The following is a 17500-nucleotide window of genomic DNA, read 5'->3' on the forward strand; positions in this document are numbered from 1 at the left end:
CTTAAAGTGGTTGTTAATCCATTTGGTCTCTGTTTTATTTAAACAATTCCTCCTTTGCTGCATTTCATGGCGGCTCCCATCGCTCATGTAACCGGCCATGTCTCCTCTCTGCACGTGAAACAAAAGCAACGGTAGGGGCTAAGATTCCCCCTATGACGTCAGCGGGACGCAAGGAGGAGAGGAAAGAGGAGACACGGCCGGTCAAGCGACCGCCAGGAGCCACAGGAAAAAGGTATTCTTTTTAATAAAACAGAGATGTATTAGGATGCAAAACAGATAGTACAGTCCTGATCAAAAGTTTAAGACCACTTGAAAAATGGCAAAAAATCATATTTTACATTGTTGGATCTTAACAAGTTTCCAAGTAGAGCTTCAACATGCAACAAGAAGAAATGAGAGTGAGACAAAACATTTTTTGAGCATTCAGTTTAATGAAAACAACAAATAAACCGAAACAGGCTGTTTTTCAGCTGATCAAAAGTTTAGGTCCACACCTCCAAAAAAAAAACTAAACCCCCCAAAAACAGAAATCCAACTTCCAAACATGAACTCAGTAATGAGTAGCTTCAAAAATTGGTTTTGGCATGCTTGATGCAAGTGTTTCCATGAGGTGAGTGGGAACATTTCTCCAAGTGGTGAAGACAGCCGCACGAAGGCCATCTACTGTCTGGAACTGTTGTCCATTTTTGTAAACTTCCTTTGCCATCCATCCCCAAAAGAGTGATGTTCTTCTCCTGGAAGAAGTCCCTTGTCCTGCGGGCATTGTGTACTGTAGCGTTGTCCTGTTGAAAAACCCAGTTGTTACCACACAGACGAGGGCCCTCAGTCATGAGGAATGCTCTCTGCAACATCTGGACATAGCCAGCGGCCGTTTGACACCCCTGCACTTCCTGAAGCTCCATTGTTCCACTGAAGGAAAAAGCACCCCAGACCATTATGGCGCCCCCTCCACTGTGGCGCGTAGAAAACATCTCAGGTGGGATCTGCTTGTCATGCCAGTAACGTTGGAAACCATCAGGACCATCAAGGTTACATTTTTTCTCATCAGAGAATAAAACTTTCTTCCACCTTTGAATGTCACATGTTTGGTGCTCTCTTGCAAAGTCCAAACGAGCAGTTCTGTGGCGTTCAAGGAGACAAGGTTTTTGAAGACTTTTTTGTTTTTGAAGCCCTTCATTCTCAGATGCCGTCTGATGGTTATGGGGCTGCAGTCAGCACCAGTAAGGGCCTTAATTTGGGTTGAGGATCGTCCAGTGTCTTGACGGACAGCCAATTGGATCCACCGGCTCAGTGCTGGTGAATTTTTTTTGGGTCTTCCACTTGAATTTTTTGTTCCATAACCCTCAGGATCATTTAAGAAATCCCAAATGACTGTCTTACTGCGTCCCACCTCAGCAGCGATGGCACGCTGTGAGAGACCCTGCTTATGCAGTTCAGCAACCCGACCACGTTCAAAAAGGGAGTTTTTTTGCCTTTGGCATCACAACGTGTGACTACCTGACAGAAAATGACAATGAATCCACATCTTTGCACAGATTTGGCCTTTTAAAGGCATGTGGTCCTAAACTTTTGATCAGCTGAAAAACAGCCTGTTTCAGTTTATTCGTTATTTTCATTAAATTGAATGCTCAAAAAATGTTTTGTCTCGCTCTCATTTCTTCTTGTTGCATGTTGAAGCTCTACTTAGAACCTTGTTAAGATCCAACAATGTAAAATATGATTTTTTGCAATTTTTCAAGTGGTCTTAAACTTTTGATCAGGACTGTATATAGATATATTAATTATTCCTGCAGCAGGAGGGGGATGGGGCGGCACTGTCACTAGGTGACACACAAAAAGGGGGGTTGGGGGAGACAGACACAGAAGAGAAGGCTGCAGATGACAGAGGCATATACTCTGACCATGGTGTCAGGACTCAGCAGCCTTGATTACCGTGGTCAGTTTACAGAGGGGAGGGGAGAAACTGGCAGGATCAGACAGGTTTTTTAGGTGATACAGGGGTCCAAATTACACAGCACAAGCACTGTGCTGTATAAAATGCTTTAAAGGAGCAGGATCCATGTCCATATTTTTTTGGGGGGTTAACGCTTTAAGGTTTACGCTCATATTTACTATATTGGGGCGATAGGGCGAGGGATATTCTGCTGTTTACCAATCTTCTATTTGTAGTCCTGCTTAGGACCATTGATCAGCAGTCAGCTTAATGACAGATTTTTTTAAATATTTCCTTATAGGTGTATATATTTTTTAATCATCTGACAATTTTTTCTACAAATAAAATCGACTAATTTGTTTTAATCATGCCTATAAAGTCAATTCATTCCCCTTTACAAAAATAGTGTTTTTACCAATTTAACCACTTCCCGACCAGCGCATGACTATATACGCTGGCACAGTGGCTCGGCTGGGCATATGGGCGTACAGGTGCGTCCCCTTTAAGAATCGGCATTGTGGGCCCGCCGCAAGCTCCGTGAGTCTGAGCGTGGGTCCCGCAGACTCGATGTCCGCGGGGATACCCGCGATCATCTCACAGAGAGGAAGAACGGGGAAATGCTGATGTAAACAAGCATTTCCCCATTTTTCCTAGTGACAGGACACTGATCACAGCTCCCTGGTTGGTCAATAGAGAAGGTCCCACAAATCGGAGCCCCACAGGAATTCAGGGTACCAAAGGATCGCTATGCGTTACGCTTTACAGCTTCCTCAGGAGATCCTATTGGTACCAGTTTGCAATTAAGAAACATGGAAAACCCAGCCCAAAACCACAGAGATTGAGGAACAGTGCACAGGCAGCTCCAATGTGAGAGTGCATCAAGTATGTTTAAGCCAAAAAAAAGGAGCTTGCCATAAAGCGAAAACATACACCATACAAAGAGTTTGTCCTAAAAAGCTTGTCCAATAAAGCAGGGCTTGGAGAGATGCAAGATGTCTTTTTAAAGTATGATGCCATCTTTCATGGATAAAAAATCATGTGTCCACTTGTGTATAATGCACTCTCCTAATGTTTGTGCCGAGCCTGGCTGTAATCAAGCCCCCTCAAAAAGAGTGGGGACATCCACTCGGATGGGAAGGGAAATACCTGCAAATTAAGGGAATTCTTTGGGGACCCCCAGGTCACCACAACTAGTGTCCCAGTTGGAAAATTTCACCTCTATTACTTTTCTGGGAGCAACCCAAAATTTAGGATTTTCTTCTCATTTCACTTTAAATATTAATGGTTAACAGGACAAATAGAGAAGGTGAATCTCATTAATAGGGGCACAGACAACAATAAAAACTGACAAGTTTTTTAATCCCTCTACATACTATCCAAAAAAAAAAAGTGCTGCCTTTAGTTAAATTTTAAAGTACTTTTTCAGTTCAGTCAACTAGTGGAAGTCACTGCATCTCTCTAAAGTGAGCAGACACAGTTTGGTCTAGCCACTGACCTGCACTATGCAATAGAAATTGAGAGGTCTGTGCACAAAAATACGTTAAACATAGAACAGCTGTGTGTCTGCTCTATATTGGCACTATATGTTCATTAAAGTATGCTATAATTTTTTGGCATTTTGCAGAGTAGAGTAGGGAATGGCCAGAAAGGAATAACTTTGGTGCAGTTTCCCAGCTTGACCGTGATATATGTGTGAACTAATACAATTTGCTAGCTATAGATAAGGATTTTCATTAAGAGTAATAACAGGCATTCACCAATTCCCCCATGCACTAACCTGTTTCCTTAATACAAATATTAAACACATTTGGACTACAAACTGTATATGGGTACTGCTTTTACCAATCAAAGGATATGCAAATCTCTACAGCACTCTATGTTGTCTGGGCAAGCCTACTAGGCAGAACCACCAGATCCTCCATCTTTATAGCAGGAGCTGAACACACTCCCAACTTGCTGATTAAATAATAAACGAGAAGCAGCACACCAATAAGGTTACCCAGGTAATTACTGTCCTCCTGCTAGTGTGTTCAATGCCAACAGTCGTGTGGTGTGCTTAATTCAGAGCCTGGCTGGCTTCTAATGCTGGACCTTCCATTTGCAGGCTAAGTGCTGCTTTATAGAATTCTGGTACTTAAACTACTTATATACGTATTTAAAGTTGCATTTTTTTGTATACTGTAAAAAAAAATGCACCATTTGGCATATTTAGATTTACTTGGAGTTAAAGCTGAACCCATGGTGAATAAAACCCCTCACAAATTAACCCAGCTAGCCTAAAAAGCCAAACCCTAACTTAACCGCATTTTGTTTGCTAAAGCACTGGGTATCACATACAACTACCAGAATGTTTAATATAATATTGTATTCGCCTCTAATTCTTTGCTAAATATGAGCACTGCTGATCTCCATTAGCCTCTTTGTTTTTATGCATGCACTCCAGTTATGGCTGCACATCATTTCTCAGCCAGGATTCCTGATGGTGACAACAGTGGGCATGCCTGTGCAATATGAACCAGCAAAGTCACTTGTAGTCTTCATAAAGAGAACAGGGTGGCAACGAAAGTGCATAATTGGGATACAGGGACACAGTTTTGTCACCTTGGAACAGGAAGTGCCCGAACAAGGACCTTCATGACAGGATTTTTTGTATAAAAAAAAAAAGAAAAAACTACCAAAGAAATTGGGATTTAATTTATCCAGGTAAGATTAGTTATTTTAGCTGCAAATTGTGCCGTTTACTTGTCTTAAAAAGGTACCTGTGGGTTGATCAAGATCCATTTAGTGTTTTCAGATTCTTTGGAGAATTACCCAGAAGCTTGCAATCTAGGGCTTCTCTACAGACAGCAAACTACAACTCAAGCTTGCACGACAACCAGGAAGCCCCTTTCTTCCCATCTGCACCATTTTGGAGCGAGTGAGGTCATCCATTACATTTCTGGCTAAACAGAGGGTACAGATCCACGGAGAGTACCTCCTGAAAAGAAGCCAACCTAACATGGCTAGACTACCCCCCAGGTTTGCTTTAGCTATGTAATTATGCTTAAAGCCCAACTAAAGTCTTACACAGTTTTACCTCTTTATTGTCTTGTACCCCATGTAATGATTTAAGATTTTTGCTTAGGGCTGCTTTCAAATACACTTTTCAGTGCAAATGCGAATTCCTGCTCTTTTATAAAGTACTATGGTAGAGCTGAGTAACAGCTACACACCCTAACACAAGTGTCATCAGATGCGTATATTGCAGGAAAAATTAGTGGGGTGGGCTGTGCAAGTATGTGCGAATTACTAGGAGGAGTATGTCTTTTCTGCTGCCTATTGCACTACATTTTTTGAGACTCGCAGCAGCTGCAATACAGGGCAGTGAAAGTTAATACAATGGTTATCTGATTGGATACCCATTTCTGTAATGTCAACTGGGTTTTAATTTACATTGACTCAAATAATAGTCTGTCAATCCTAATACAAATAATTTTACCCGGTTTGTCTCAGTACAAACTTATAGATAGCTTAAAGGATATCGTCATCTTTTCCACAAACTTATCCTTATCATCAGTCGGAGGCGGGAAGCTCTCAATGTCCCTTTGAAGGTCTGAAATATGCTTTTTCATTTGATCCAAATTCTTTTGTAAATTTTCAGCAGATACTGCAAAATACAAGTATTTCAATACATAGTACTGTTTGGGACATGCGTTTAATAAACCAGCAATATTAATAAATACATTTATAATTCTAAAAGCAGTTATGATTATTTTTTTTAAATATTGTACTATACGGAAATCAACTGATGGAACACAGACAAGAAAAAAAAACTTTTCATATAAAAACTGTGCTTGAAAAGAAATGGGGTTAATTTTAGTTGTATTTTTTTTTACATACTGTATGTCTTAGATGGGTTTGCATACTGCGGGCCAGTGACAGTATCTAGCGCCCCATACCATTTTTTTTTATTTTCATACACACTTATCCAGATGTCTTTAAAGAAAAAATTCTAAGCATTTGTATGACATAGTTACATTGGTCCAGCTTGAACAAAATAAAACCGAGTGTATACTTTACCTGGCTAATCCTCTTGGAGGCTGGCAGTCACCAAAATTAGATACTGCTACCTCAGTGATCCTCACTTGCTTCCGAGCCAACACAGCAGGTCAACCACTTGGCACAGGTGCCATTCACAGAATGGTTTGAATTTTCTGAATGAATGTAATGCCAAGTGGCAGACCTGCTGTGTTCAGCAATGCTTCAGGCCTGCCATTCAGCATGGGACCCAGAAGCAAGTGGAGAGCACTAGGGTAGCAGTGTCTACTTTAGTAATTTCCAGCTTACAAGGGTATCAGCCAGGTGTGAAATCCACATAGTTACATCGGTCCAAGCTGGACTAATGTAACTATATATAACATACCAATACCTGGCATTAGACATTTACAATCTTGTTATATGAAGTTGCGGGTCCTCTTACTTCCGCTGTCTGCAGCATTCTCCTGTAAGTCCAGGGTGGTCTGATGATGTGCACCTAAAGGGTGTGCTCTTTGTGCACTGGGGCTCACAGAGGTGGGCTGAATGATGCTGGGGAAAGAGGACGTGTCCTGGATTGCAGAGCAGCAAGTGTGTGATGACAAGCACAAGAGAGGAGGAGAGTACTGCAGTGCAGTGAGAGTGGGTTTTGTTTTTCTAGCAACAACAGTCAGACTATTTATTTTTTTAAAGGGAGCTGGAGAAAGGCTTTAAAGCAGCCAACAATTGACCTAATCTGTACAGATAGTGGAATATACTCTAAAAATTGTATTTTCATTGTTGTGAATTGTAAAAACAAAAAGATGCATGGTATCCTTTAAACAATACCAGCCCAACATAACACGCATATGAGCTGGTAACACCAGCAGCTGGAGGTCCAAGGAATAAGACAGGCAGCTGACATCTGCTTTCAGCCCAACTCCTTACATTTTTGTTCAGGGGCTCTTTTCTTAAAACATAAGCCCAAATGTTAATGGTCTTTTAAAGATGAACTTCAGGCTACAAAAAATGTAGCTAGGACAGCACCATTTTAGTAGCTATCAGCCTCTTGCAATCTAATGTAAAGTAGCATTCAGACTGGGGGGAAGAAGAAGCAGTACTAGAGAGACTAATCATGTGTGCTGCATGCAAATATGCTGACAGGAGGAGAGAACTGCATGAGCAGTGGTGTAAAATGCTGCCACTCTATTAGGGCCCTTTTCACACAGGCGTTCAGTCTGGATCTATCTTTCAGTTTTTCAGACAGATCCACACCAAACTACAATGTAAGTCTACAGAGAGGCAAAGGGGCGTCCGTCTGTTTACATCCGAGTCAGTTTATGCCCACAGAGAAAATGCAGAAAAAGTTTGTTTGTAGACATAAAACTGAATCAGTATTTATCATTTTTATCTTGGCAAAATGTTTTACTGAACTGATGATCCTTACTGTCCAATCACAAATTGGGGACAAGGGAAGGACCTTAATATAATAAAGAGAACCCAACTTAAAATAATTCAGGTAAAATCATAGAAACATGTATTTAAATTTCTTACTTGTGGAGTTTTTCTCCATACATTTTTTTATTCACTTGCAATGTGCCTGTAAAGTTGCAAGGCAATTCAACCATTGCAGAAAAGTTAATTTCCTGGCACAGCCACGGCTTTCCCTTACTCCTGCTACATTACAGTGCTCTTCTCTTCTGGGAATGTCTTACTGTCTGCACTGGCCCAGCTCCTCCGCCCCTTCCCTAACCTTCCTACATAACTACAGATGTAGTTGATGGGTGAAGAGTGACGGGGAATACTATAGAGTGTCTCTTCAGTGACAGCTCTGGGCCTGTTTGGGCTGCTGACTTCACATCTAAGATGGCGGTACCCAGCAGCAAGCAATCTCTGGGCTTTTTTAATGCACGCATAGTGATGAATGCAAACGTAGGTCAAGCCCACATATGTAAACAGTGTTCGCACCACACACTTGACGTATCGTCGCAAACATCAGAGAGCGAGGAATAATTCTAGCACTAGACCGCCTCTTTAATACTAAACTGGTAACCTGTACATATTTTTAAAGCGTCACCTTTTTTTAAGTACTGTAATTTGTCGTAATTTCATGAGCGTGTACAATTTTACAGCACGAGATGTTCGAGATCCATTTACTCAGGGTAACAGCGTTCATATTTTACAAAACAATTGGGTTATATTTTGTGACTATTTATAAAGTGTGTTTTTAAAAAAAAGTAGCATTTGAAAAACTGCTGCGCAAATACCGTGCGAAAGCAAAATAAAAAATTGCAAGGACCACCATTTTGTTCTCTAGGGCCTCTGCTAAAAAAATATATACAATGTTTGGGGGTTCTTAGTAATATTCCATCAAAAATAAAAAATAATGTTTACTTGTAAACAAAAAGTGTCAGAATAGGCCTGGTCATTAATTGGCTAGACAGGATCCAAACAAGAAAATGCAACTGCCTCCTTTGAAAAAAAAAAAACATACCTCTACTGGCCTTTTCTACATGAACCATCTCATCTGGGAACTGTAACACATCAGGGTAATCTTGCTCACAGGTTTCAGCTAAGAAGTGTAACAAGGTTGTCTTCTGGTCAGCTGACTTGGTGTCTTTAAGCTGAAAATACAAAATAAACAAAATAACTCCATGTATGCCTTAGTACTTGAATTTAAAAAGTGCTGGTCTCCCTTTCAACATTTATTGTCATTTCATATTTTTTTTTACCTTGCAGAGGAAACCGATCTCAAAACCGAAAGCACCAGCATTACGGGACCCGGCGTTCATAAAATTTCCAACAAGCAGAGTGATCTCTAGAAGGGTGGAAAAGTTCTTACTCTTCCGTACCTCTTCACATGCGGCTGTTACTGAAACAATATCTGGTTTGATGTTTTCTACATGTTCATTAAACATGAGTTTAAATAGAATGGCGTTGAGCCTTGGTCGTAGGCGTGGGACTGTGCTCATCTAAACAAATAAGAAAATAATTAGCCATTATTTATTTTTTTAGGAAGTAAAAGGGCGGTAACCCTATGTAAACCATTTCAAAACACCTAAAGCTTTAAACTACCCAATTATTATTTTTTTAAAGTGGTTGTAAACATCAGACATAAAAAAATAAAAAAAATAAAGCATATGCCTCTATAGTGTATACTTGTCCCAATCCACCGCAATGAGTGTCATTTCTGTCTACTTTCCTGTCCTTCTGCTATCAGCATGAGTAACTTCTGACAAGTTTTCCTGACATCAAGATAAAATAAAAAAGTGACAGGAGAGAGATTTTCCAGCACACAGCTTGTGATTTACAGCATCAGCTCTGTTCCTGTGTGAAGAGGGGAGTGTTCCCTCCCATAAGCACTCCTTATTGAGCTCCGAGTCAAATTTTAGCTCTCTGACACATTTTCTGACAGCCCAGATAAGCTTTATAAATTCTGGACTTTTAATGGCTGTAGAAAAGAGAAGCATGCACATAAAAAAGGTAGAACTTGTGGATTAGTTTCATCTCTGTGTAGCACCTGAGGCCAGTCACTTCACTGAGTATATATAAGGGTGTACAGCCGCTTTAAGTATTGATAGAGTGGGAATAATCCCTCTCTGTTCGATTTTTTATTTGCAGTCTGTGTTCCTAACTGAGATGTTCTTTTATATCCTGCTGCCCATGAGCCATAACAGGAAATTAAAGGAATTCCCCTCCTAGAACATTACCGAGGCAGTTTTCAGGCACTTAAGTACAAGAAATAGCCTCTGAAAAGCGCTTGAAATCAGCCTCCCATTCATTGCAGTGTGTCTTTTCACACTGGGGTGGAGCGCTTGCGGGACGTTGTGAAAAGTCCTGTAAGCAGCATTTTTGGGGCGGGTTGGGAGCGATGTTATTAGCGATCCCAAAATGCCCTGCCCATTGCAATGAATGGGCAACGCTTCCAAAGCACCTTAAAATCGCTGCAAACTGCACCTTTTACCCTTTTATGTGTAAAAAACGCCCCAAACCCTGCAAAAACAAGCAGTGCTTTAGCACCAATGGCACAGTTGCTCAGTGTGAAAGGGGTCTTAGGGTGCTCATATATTCCTTTTGTCCTTTGCCTCCATGGCAGGATATAAATGTACTCAGGTCAGTTTGGGTACACATATACACCTCGGATAAACATACAAATGTTTAAAAAAAAAAAAAACAACATGCACAAGAACTTACCACAACTCCGAATTGCTCTGGCTCTGCCAAGTCATTGTACTCATCTTTAAATTCCGCTAACATCTGAATCTGATCTCCTTCTGGCAACTGCTTCACTAGATTCTTAAGAAAATAAAAAAGTGTAAGAGTAATGAACAATAATTTGACTAAAAGTTAAAAGAAAAGAAAACACACTTCATTCTAAAGTTACAATGTATGCACTTACTCAAAAGCAACTACTTATCTATAATGCCACATATGTTAAACCACTTAAAGCGGGGGTTCACCCCATCAACGAAAAAAAAAAATTTTGTTTTTCTTTTACCATAAAATCAGGCATTGTAGCGCGAGCTACAGTATGCCTGTCCCGAATTTTTTACCCCCGTACTCACCTTGTACTCGTAGATCGAAGATACCGGGGAATGGGCGTGCCTATGGAGACGGAGGATGATTGACGGCCGGCTCTGGCGCGTCACGCTTCTCCGGAAATAGCCGAAATAGGCTTGGCTCTTCACGGCGCCTGCGCATAGCCTTTGCGCAGGCGCCGTGAAGAGCCGAGACCTACTCCGGCTGTCTTCGGGGAGAGTGACGTGCCAGGGCCGGCCGTCAATCATCCTCCCTCTCCATAGGCACGCCCATTCCCCGCGGGAGCCGAAATCTACGATGTCCGATTACAAGGTGAGTCCGGGGTTAAAAAAATCGGGACAGGCATACTGTAGCTCGCGCTACAATGCCTGTCTCGATGGTAAAATCAAGCCAGTGAGGGTGAACTACCGCTTTAAGGACCGCCTCGTGCACATATACGTATATGTACGTTGATCTTTAAGCCCAGCTGTGGGTCGTCGGGGGCGGGCGCGCTCCCGCGACCCGGTCCGAAGCTCCGGGACCGCGGTACCAGATCGCCGCTGGAGTCCAGCGATCGGTCCCCGGAGCTGAAGAACGTTCTTCACTGTGGCGGTGTCATCGATCGTGTGATCTTTTATAGGGATCCACAATCGATGACGTCACACCTACAGCCACACCCCCCTACAGTTGTAAACACACATTAGGTGACACATAACCCCTTCAGCGCCCCCTGTGGTTAACTCCCAAACTGCAACCGTCATTTCCACAGTTAATGCATTTTAAATTCATTTTTTGCTGTGAAAATGACAATGGTCCCAAAAATGTGTCAAAATTGTCTGAAGTGTCCGCCATAATGTCGCAGTCACGAAAAAAAATCGCTGATCCCCGCCATTAGTAGTAAAAAAAAAAAAAAAATTATAAAAATGCAATAAAACTATCCCCTATTTTGTAAACACGATACATTTTGCACAAACAAACCGATAAACGATTATTGCGATTTTTTTTTACCAAAAATAGGTAGAAGAATACTCATCGGCCTAAACTGAGGAAATTTTTTTTTTTTATATATTTTTGGGGGATATTTATTATAGCAAAAAGTAAAAAATAGATATTTTTTTCAAAATTGTCGCTCTATTTTTGTTTATAGCTCAAAAAATAAAAACCGCAGAGGTGATCAAAGAAAGCTCTATTTGTGGGAAAAAAAGGATGCCAATTTTGTTTTGGAGCCACGTCGCATGACCGCGCAATTGTCTGTTAAAGCGACGCAGTCCCGAATCGCAAAACCTGGCCTGGTCCTTTAGCTGCATTTTGGTCTGGGTCTTAAGTGGTTAAAGGAATTTTCATTTAATGGGCAAAAAATAAACGCGAGCCTAGGGTGCTAGGGTATACGTTTCACTAAACATTCTGTTGAGGTTATCCTCCTTAATGCATCAAAGATTTATGTTTCTATATGCTTTAGTCTGAGCCCTGGTTCACAGCAGAGCAGCTTTGATATTCCACTACTTCAAAGCTGCAGATCAGTGCGATTTGGATCGGCGATTTCATTGTGGCTTGTGACTTAATATAACAGTAGTCAATGCAAGTCGCAATGAAATTTCAGAAAAGTAGTGCAGGAACCTTTTTGAAAGTCGCTGCGAACTGAGTCCTGATGATTTGACCGTTTCCATTGTTGAAAATAGGGTGTGACAAATCGCATTGGCGTGAACGAGGGCTAATGGTGAATTTGTGAGATGACTTTGCTGGTTTATTGCACATGACTCAAGCACATGGATATGTGTGTACATATGAATTGTGACATGTTGCCATTCTTTATAAATGCCACCCCAATGCACATCTAAAATAAAAAAGGAAATATGGTCCACACTAAAGTGTGATACAGCATACATACGATATGTGAATATTCTGTACACGGTGCTACATAGTAAAAAATAGCCAAGGTTTGATTACGTGTCCCCCCGCCAGGAGAACACCATGGCTCCATAGGAGGGATTCCCCTGTCAAGGTTGTGTTGATGGGGGAATCAAGCAAATTACTTTCCTGCAACCCGTAGTTGCAAAAAAAAAAATGTGTTCAGTCTATGGCCAGCCTTACATTGGATGCCCACACTACAATACATGTGCACATCAAACATAACAGCTACAAACCTCTCCACTTGTAATGGAAGAACCAAGAACAGTGTCCATTCTTTCCTACCTTCTAATGCACAATGTAATGTTAATAGTTACCTTACAGATGCAGTTGAACTCCCAAAACATGTAGACAGACATCTGCTAAGGACCATCTTGCATTTGCAGAAAGACTACTACTTTTTTTCAGATGCCTGAAAGCAAACTTACCGAAATCATAGATTCAGTCAGTACTTCTTCATTCACTTCTAGGATGACATTTTTAATCTCTGGATAGGGCATACGGTATGAACCCAAAAAGATGGCTGTTTAAAAAAAATTAAATAAAATTACAAAGTTAAATACCTTCGCAGCTACAAAGTAAATGATATTAGAAAGTTACAATCATCTGTATGTTATTTTGATAACCCACTCAGCCTAAAGGGATCCTGTGAGAGATGCCATTACCGAGTCCCATTTGGCTCTTGACCAGTCATTCTGATCTAGGATTTACTAGTCCCCCTATGCCTGGAAGCATTTAGGATAGGCGTTCAGACGTACTTTTTTTCAGGTAGTGATTGGGGTCTGTGTGGCCAGCAGAAGAAATCAAATATACTGAATTAAAAAAGTAAACATTTTCCAATTGATGGTCCATGATTTAGGTAACATTGCATTTTGGGGAACAAACTGTGCTGGTATTTTATATTCAATCAGTAAACAGGACATTTTACTTCTACATCAGCGATTTAATTTTCTTATATTGGCTCTAGGAACACATACAGACCACAAACAGGTTTTGTCCAAGTTGCCATTCTTTCCTTTGACAACTTTGACTTAGAAGCTGCGTTCTAATTAGATCTATCATGACCCAGTTTGTGGTTTTATCCCCAAGGATACCACTTGTATCCTTTGATCCAGCACCCCCATATACACATTTTGACACTAGGCAGTGAAGCTAGGATCAGGTCATAGACTGCCACTGATGTGTATTACATATGAACTGCTGAAGCATTAAACTCATTTATAATGGCTTCTATCTAGTTACGGTATGTTCTCATATATCTCTCTCTAATCCTCCTAATCAAGTTTCCATTTCTTTCCTAAACTACAGGAGCCATACATAGCCTATTCTCGACACAATGGAGCATCAACCATCAGGAATAAAAGAGGACAGAGCTGTGACGCCTCTGACAAAATCATGTTGGATGAAACATATCAGGCGGGCTGACACTAGCACGCTGAGAGCCGCAGCCATCATTCAAATATTTGATGCATTTGTTCCTGTACTGAAATGTAAGTTTCTACAATAAATGTTAATACATAACTTTACGGGCTTCACCATTGGCTGCATTATTTCTTCACTGGGTACCACTGACCGTTTAGGTGATTCACATACACATCCTGTGTGAGAGTCCTAAGAAGTTTTGACAGTATGAAAAGGTCTGATGATTAACCGCAATCCTGGTCTAAAATTCAATCTAAAGCTGAGGGACGGAGCTGTTATCGTGGTTTATCCACTACATGCCTGCTTGTTTCAGCTATCTGGTAAGCAGATTAAATTCCCACGTGGTGCGGTGTGCCTTTCTACACATACTGAAGCTGGTGACGGGTTTATCGACTCTTCCCCTTTGGATCTCCAGTTTAAATTTTAGCGCTGCATGTGGACTTTTATATGCTTTATTATTTTCTGATCAACAAATTATGCTGTCTGCTTAAGAATTTTCCTTCCAAAAATAAAGGTTAAATGCCCTTTAAGTGTAGGGTGCTGCAGAAGAGGCTGTATTACCCATCTCCTCACATCAGCAGGCTCTCTCGATCCTTGTGACCGATTCACCTCGGCCTCCTCTTTAAGCTAACCCTGGCATCAGTTGCAGGATTGTCCCCCACTACATGCAATAGCAGGTTAATAAACCTACACTGTAATGAGGACACAAAGGCTCTGGCCATAGACAAGCTGTACGAAGAGGGGAAGAGCATTGGAGTCTGCTAGAGCGGGGAGTCAGATAAGTAACACAGGCTCTTTTACAACCCTCTAGACTTAATAGGCATTTAACCCTTGCACTGTGGGGGCCACAACAAGGGTGTTTTTTGAGGGGTATTTTTTTATGCCCCTGAAGGAAAAGCAGGGATAAACTGCCTAAATAGTTTAACTTTTGATAACATTACAGACACACATCTGTTATAATAACCAATTACAAAGCACAGCTGCCAAAATTGAGTTTAGGGCTGAAATTTGTTGTAATTTTTTCTTCCAAAAAAAACACACATGCACCATTTACAGCCAGGCACTATCCACTGGAAAAAAATGGTCTCTGTTAAGACAAATTACTATTCTTTCTTTTGCAGGCATTGACACGTGCTGGGTCCTTCATCTTCAAACACTATACACACATTGCAAGCTGCTGGCAGAAAAGCAGGTGTAAGGCAGTTTGATCTGATTTTTTTATGCCCCTGAATAACAGCTGGAAGATATTCCATTGAACTTCTCCACCATCTGCTGCACCACGCTACTTTTGAAAAGTATACTTGTACGAAATTTAAAAAAACATCCTTCTAAGTGCACTGAATGAAGGACTTTGAATAGTGCTTATTCAATGGCTGTCACAAAATAACAGTTCATAGTTCAGGGTTAGCAAGCACCGTGTGTAGCATAAAAGGGAATCTCTGCATGCTTATAATAGACTGTTTTCCACAGTTTTCACAAATGCTCTTTCAAAGGCAATGTAAAACAAATTAAATGTAATGCACATTTATTAGAAAATGTGATTATTATATTAAACACTATTGCTCGTATTTGATATTTGCATTAGCTAGCATAAGGGGTCATAAGTGCTAAATAGATAATCAGACTGCAGAAACGTCCGTTAATGTCAGCGCTGCAACCACAAGAAAAGGACACAATTAAAATTAAACTATATTTACATTATAATTCAGGCATATCAGGATGAAAGGTCTGTTTTAAGGTTTCCATAACTGTCCTGAACCATGCAGCTGTTCCAAAATGAAGTATCTCAGGGCAAACTCAAGGTGTGGATGTTTTCTAGTAGATCATCAGAGCCACTCGATGTGTACACCTACTGCACAGAAATCAGAGAACTGTACACTGTGCCATGAGATTTCTTTCCTAATAAAAAAAGGGGGAATGATGCCGTCATGCATGAGCCTTGAAGACCCATCAGCAAGTCTGGACAAAGATCGGCAAGTCATCACACTTCACTGAAATAGTTGAGGACAGTCTCATAACTTTGGTAGGACATGTGACAATCTTTGGCTAACCAACAGCAGTCCTGTCCTTATCACATGAATATAAGGCATAAAATATCCATAAGTACAAATTTGTACCCTATTCCTTTCAGTAGTAACAGAAAAGGCATGCATTCCAGGCTTGGCAGACTAAATTGCCTACATACAAAGATGATAAAAAATGGCCTTTCAAAAAAAAAATTCCATGCAGACCAGGGAAGCCTGTTGCTTTTCCAATTCACGGTGCACTCATTTTACCCATTCAGTAAGCGTCTGGGACACCAGGGCCGTGGCCAACACCGGCCGCAATGCTGACACCACCACCGTAAACATGCCTCGGCCCTCCTATCGCCAGGGTCCTTAAAAGCAGGTCCCTGCTACCGGAATCGTGGTTACCTTAATTAACCTGGATACCGGGGGGTCTACAATCAGGGGAGATGTCCATTTCTTCAGGAAACTCTCCTCAAAAGTGCAACGTACCGCCATGCGTTTTGGGACCGGAAAAGCTTGCTGCGGGCGTTTCCATTCTTTGTAGATAAACGTATCAAAATAGGCCAGGTAGGGAAACATCTTAGCCGTGCAGGCTGGCTTGTGAGACCCAAAAGGGACCGACACCTCTGTAGATGCCCCCGCGGTATCCTCCATTTTAAGGGTAGCCCGCACCGCAGCAATAATCGCTCCTACAAGCGCCCTTTTCTGCACTGACCCGGACATAGAATCATCCTCACTGTCCGAATGGTTCTGGTCCGCATCCTCTGAAAATTCAGAACAGAGGCCGGTTGCCACAGGAAGGCCAGAGTCCGAATCAGAGCTTTCCCCAGAAGACGGTGGGGGCGTTTTTACCCCCCTTGCGCCTGCATGCTGCTTCCACCCTGGCAACAAAGGACTCCACTTCAGGTGCATGGGAACCGGTTGCCACCACAGGGATGTCAGGAGAAGAAGCGCCCTCTGAGGCCATGCTGACCCACACTTGCCTGACACCCGTTAGGAACCGCAGGCAAGCCACACCAAAAGTCCACCCTCCTAGCTGCCACAGACTGAGGGGGCCCCCCGTAGGACTCACCACCCTTACCCATGGCGGTGAGTTTTGCTGCCGTTCGCACTCTGTCACGAGGTGTTCTGTGTGCTTTGCGCCGTTCCAGAAGATAACCCAGCGCTAGAGGCAAAAACAAGCTGAGACTACTAGAAAAGGGCCGCTGGCCGCCTCAGCAAGAAACCGCATGAGGGCTCCGGCAAAATGGCCGCTGGACTTTCCTGCTGAGTCTACAGAAAGATGAGTGCAACCGTGCTGACCCTCCCCGTGGTGGTCTTCCCACATGTGTACACCCCACAGCACCCAAGAATTTAGGGGAGGGACGAGCGGACCCCAATGCACAGCGCCCCATCCAGACTCTAAGCCCTCCCCCCCCCCGGAGGACCCCCTGTCAAACACACAGCGGCCCAAGCCTGGTAAGGAGGGAGGGAGAGAGACCCCCTAATTGACCTCCCAGGGAATACCCAGCTGCTCCATCCTGCCGAGACAGGTGACACTATACTTACCCCCCCTGTGGGGACTGCTGGACGCATTCCGCAGACAGACCCATCACCCGAGCGGTACGGGTTGGCTGTCGGCCACGGCACACTGTGACTCGGACAGCAGTAGCCCGATCATATGTGTGCCCTGGAGCATATAGCTCACCAGCCACCCCTGGTCAGACGGGGCATGTCG

General features: G+C 42.3%; 1 protein-coding gene across 2 annotated transcripts in view; it reads right to left on the reverse strand.

Moving 5' to 3' along the window:
- The window catches only part of DIAPH1 (diaphanous related formin 1), a 423627-nt gene that overhangs the window by 36259 nt on the left and 369868 nt on the right, over nucleotides 1-17500 (reverse strand). For both annotated transcript variants that reach the window (XM_040344879.1, XM_040344880.1), the window contains exons 20-24: nucleotides 12781-12875; nucleotides 10121-10222; nucleotides 8659-8898; nucleotides 8421-8550; nucleotides 5455-5579 (exon numbers count right to left, since the gene is read on the reverse strand). In XM_040344879.1, the coding sequence (XP_040200813.1) occupies nucleotides 5455-5579; nucleotides 8421-8550; nucleotides 8659-8898; nucleotides 10121-10222; nucleotides 12781-12875 (692 nt within the window). The remainder of the gene's footprint in view (nucleotides 1-5454; nucleotides 5580-8420; nucleotides 8551-8658; nucleotides 8899-10120; nucleotides 10223-12780; nucleotides 12876-17500) is intronic.

This window comes from Rana temporaria, chromosome 3, assembly GCF_905171775.1.
Source record: "Rana temporaria chromosome 3, aRanTem1.1, whole genome shotgun sequence".
Classification (NCBI taxonomy): domain Eukaryota; kingdom Metazoa; phylum Chordata; class Amphibia; order Anura; family Ranidae; genus Rana; species Rana temporaria.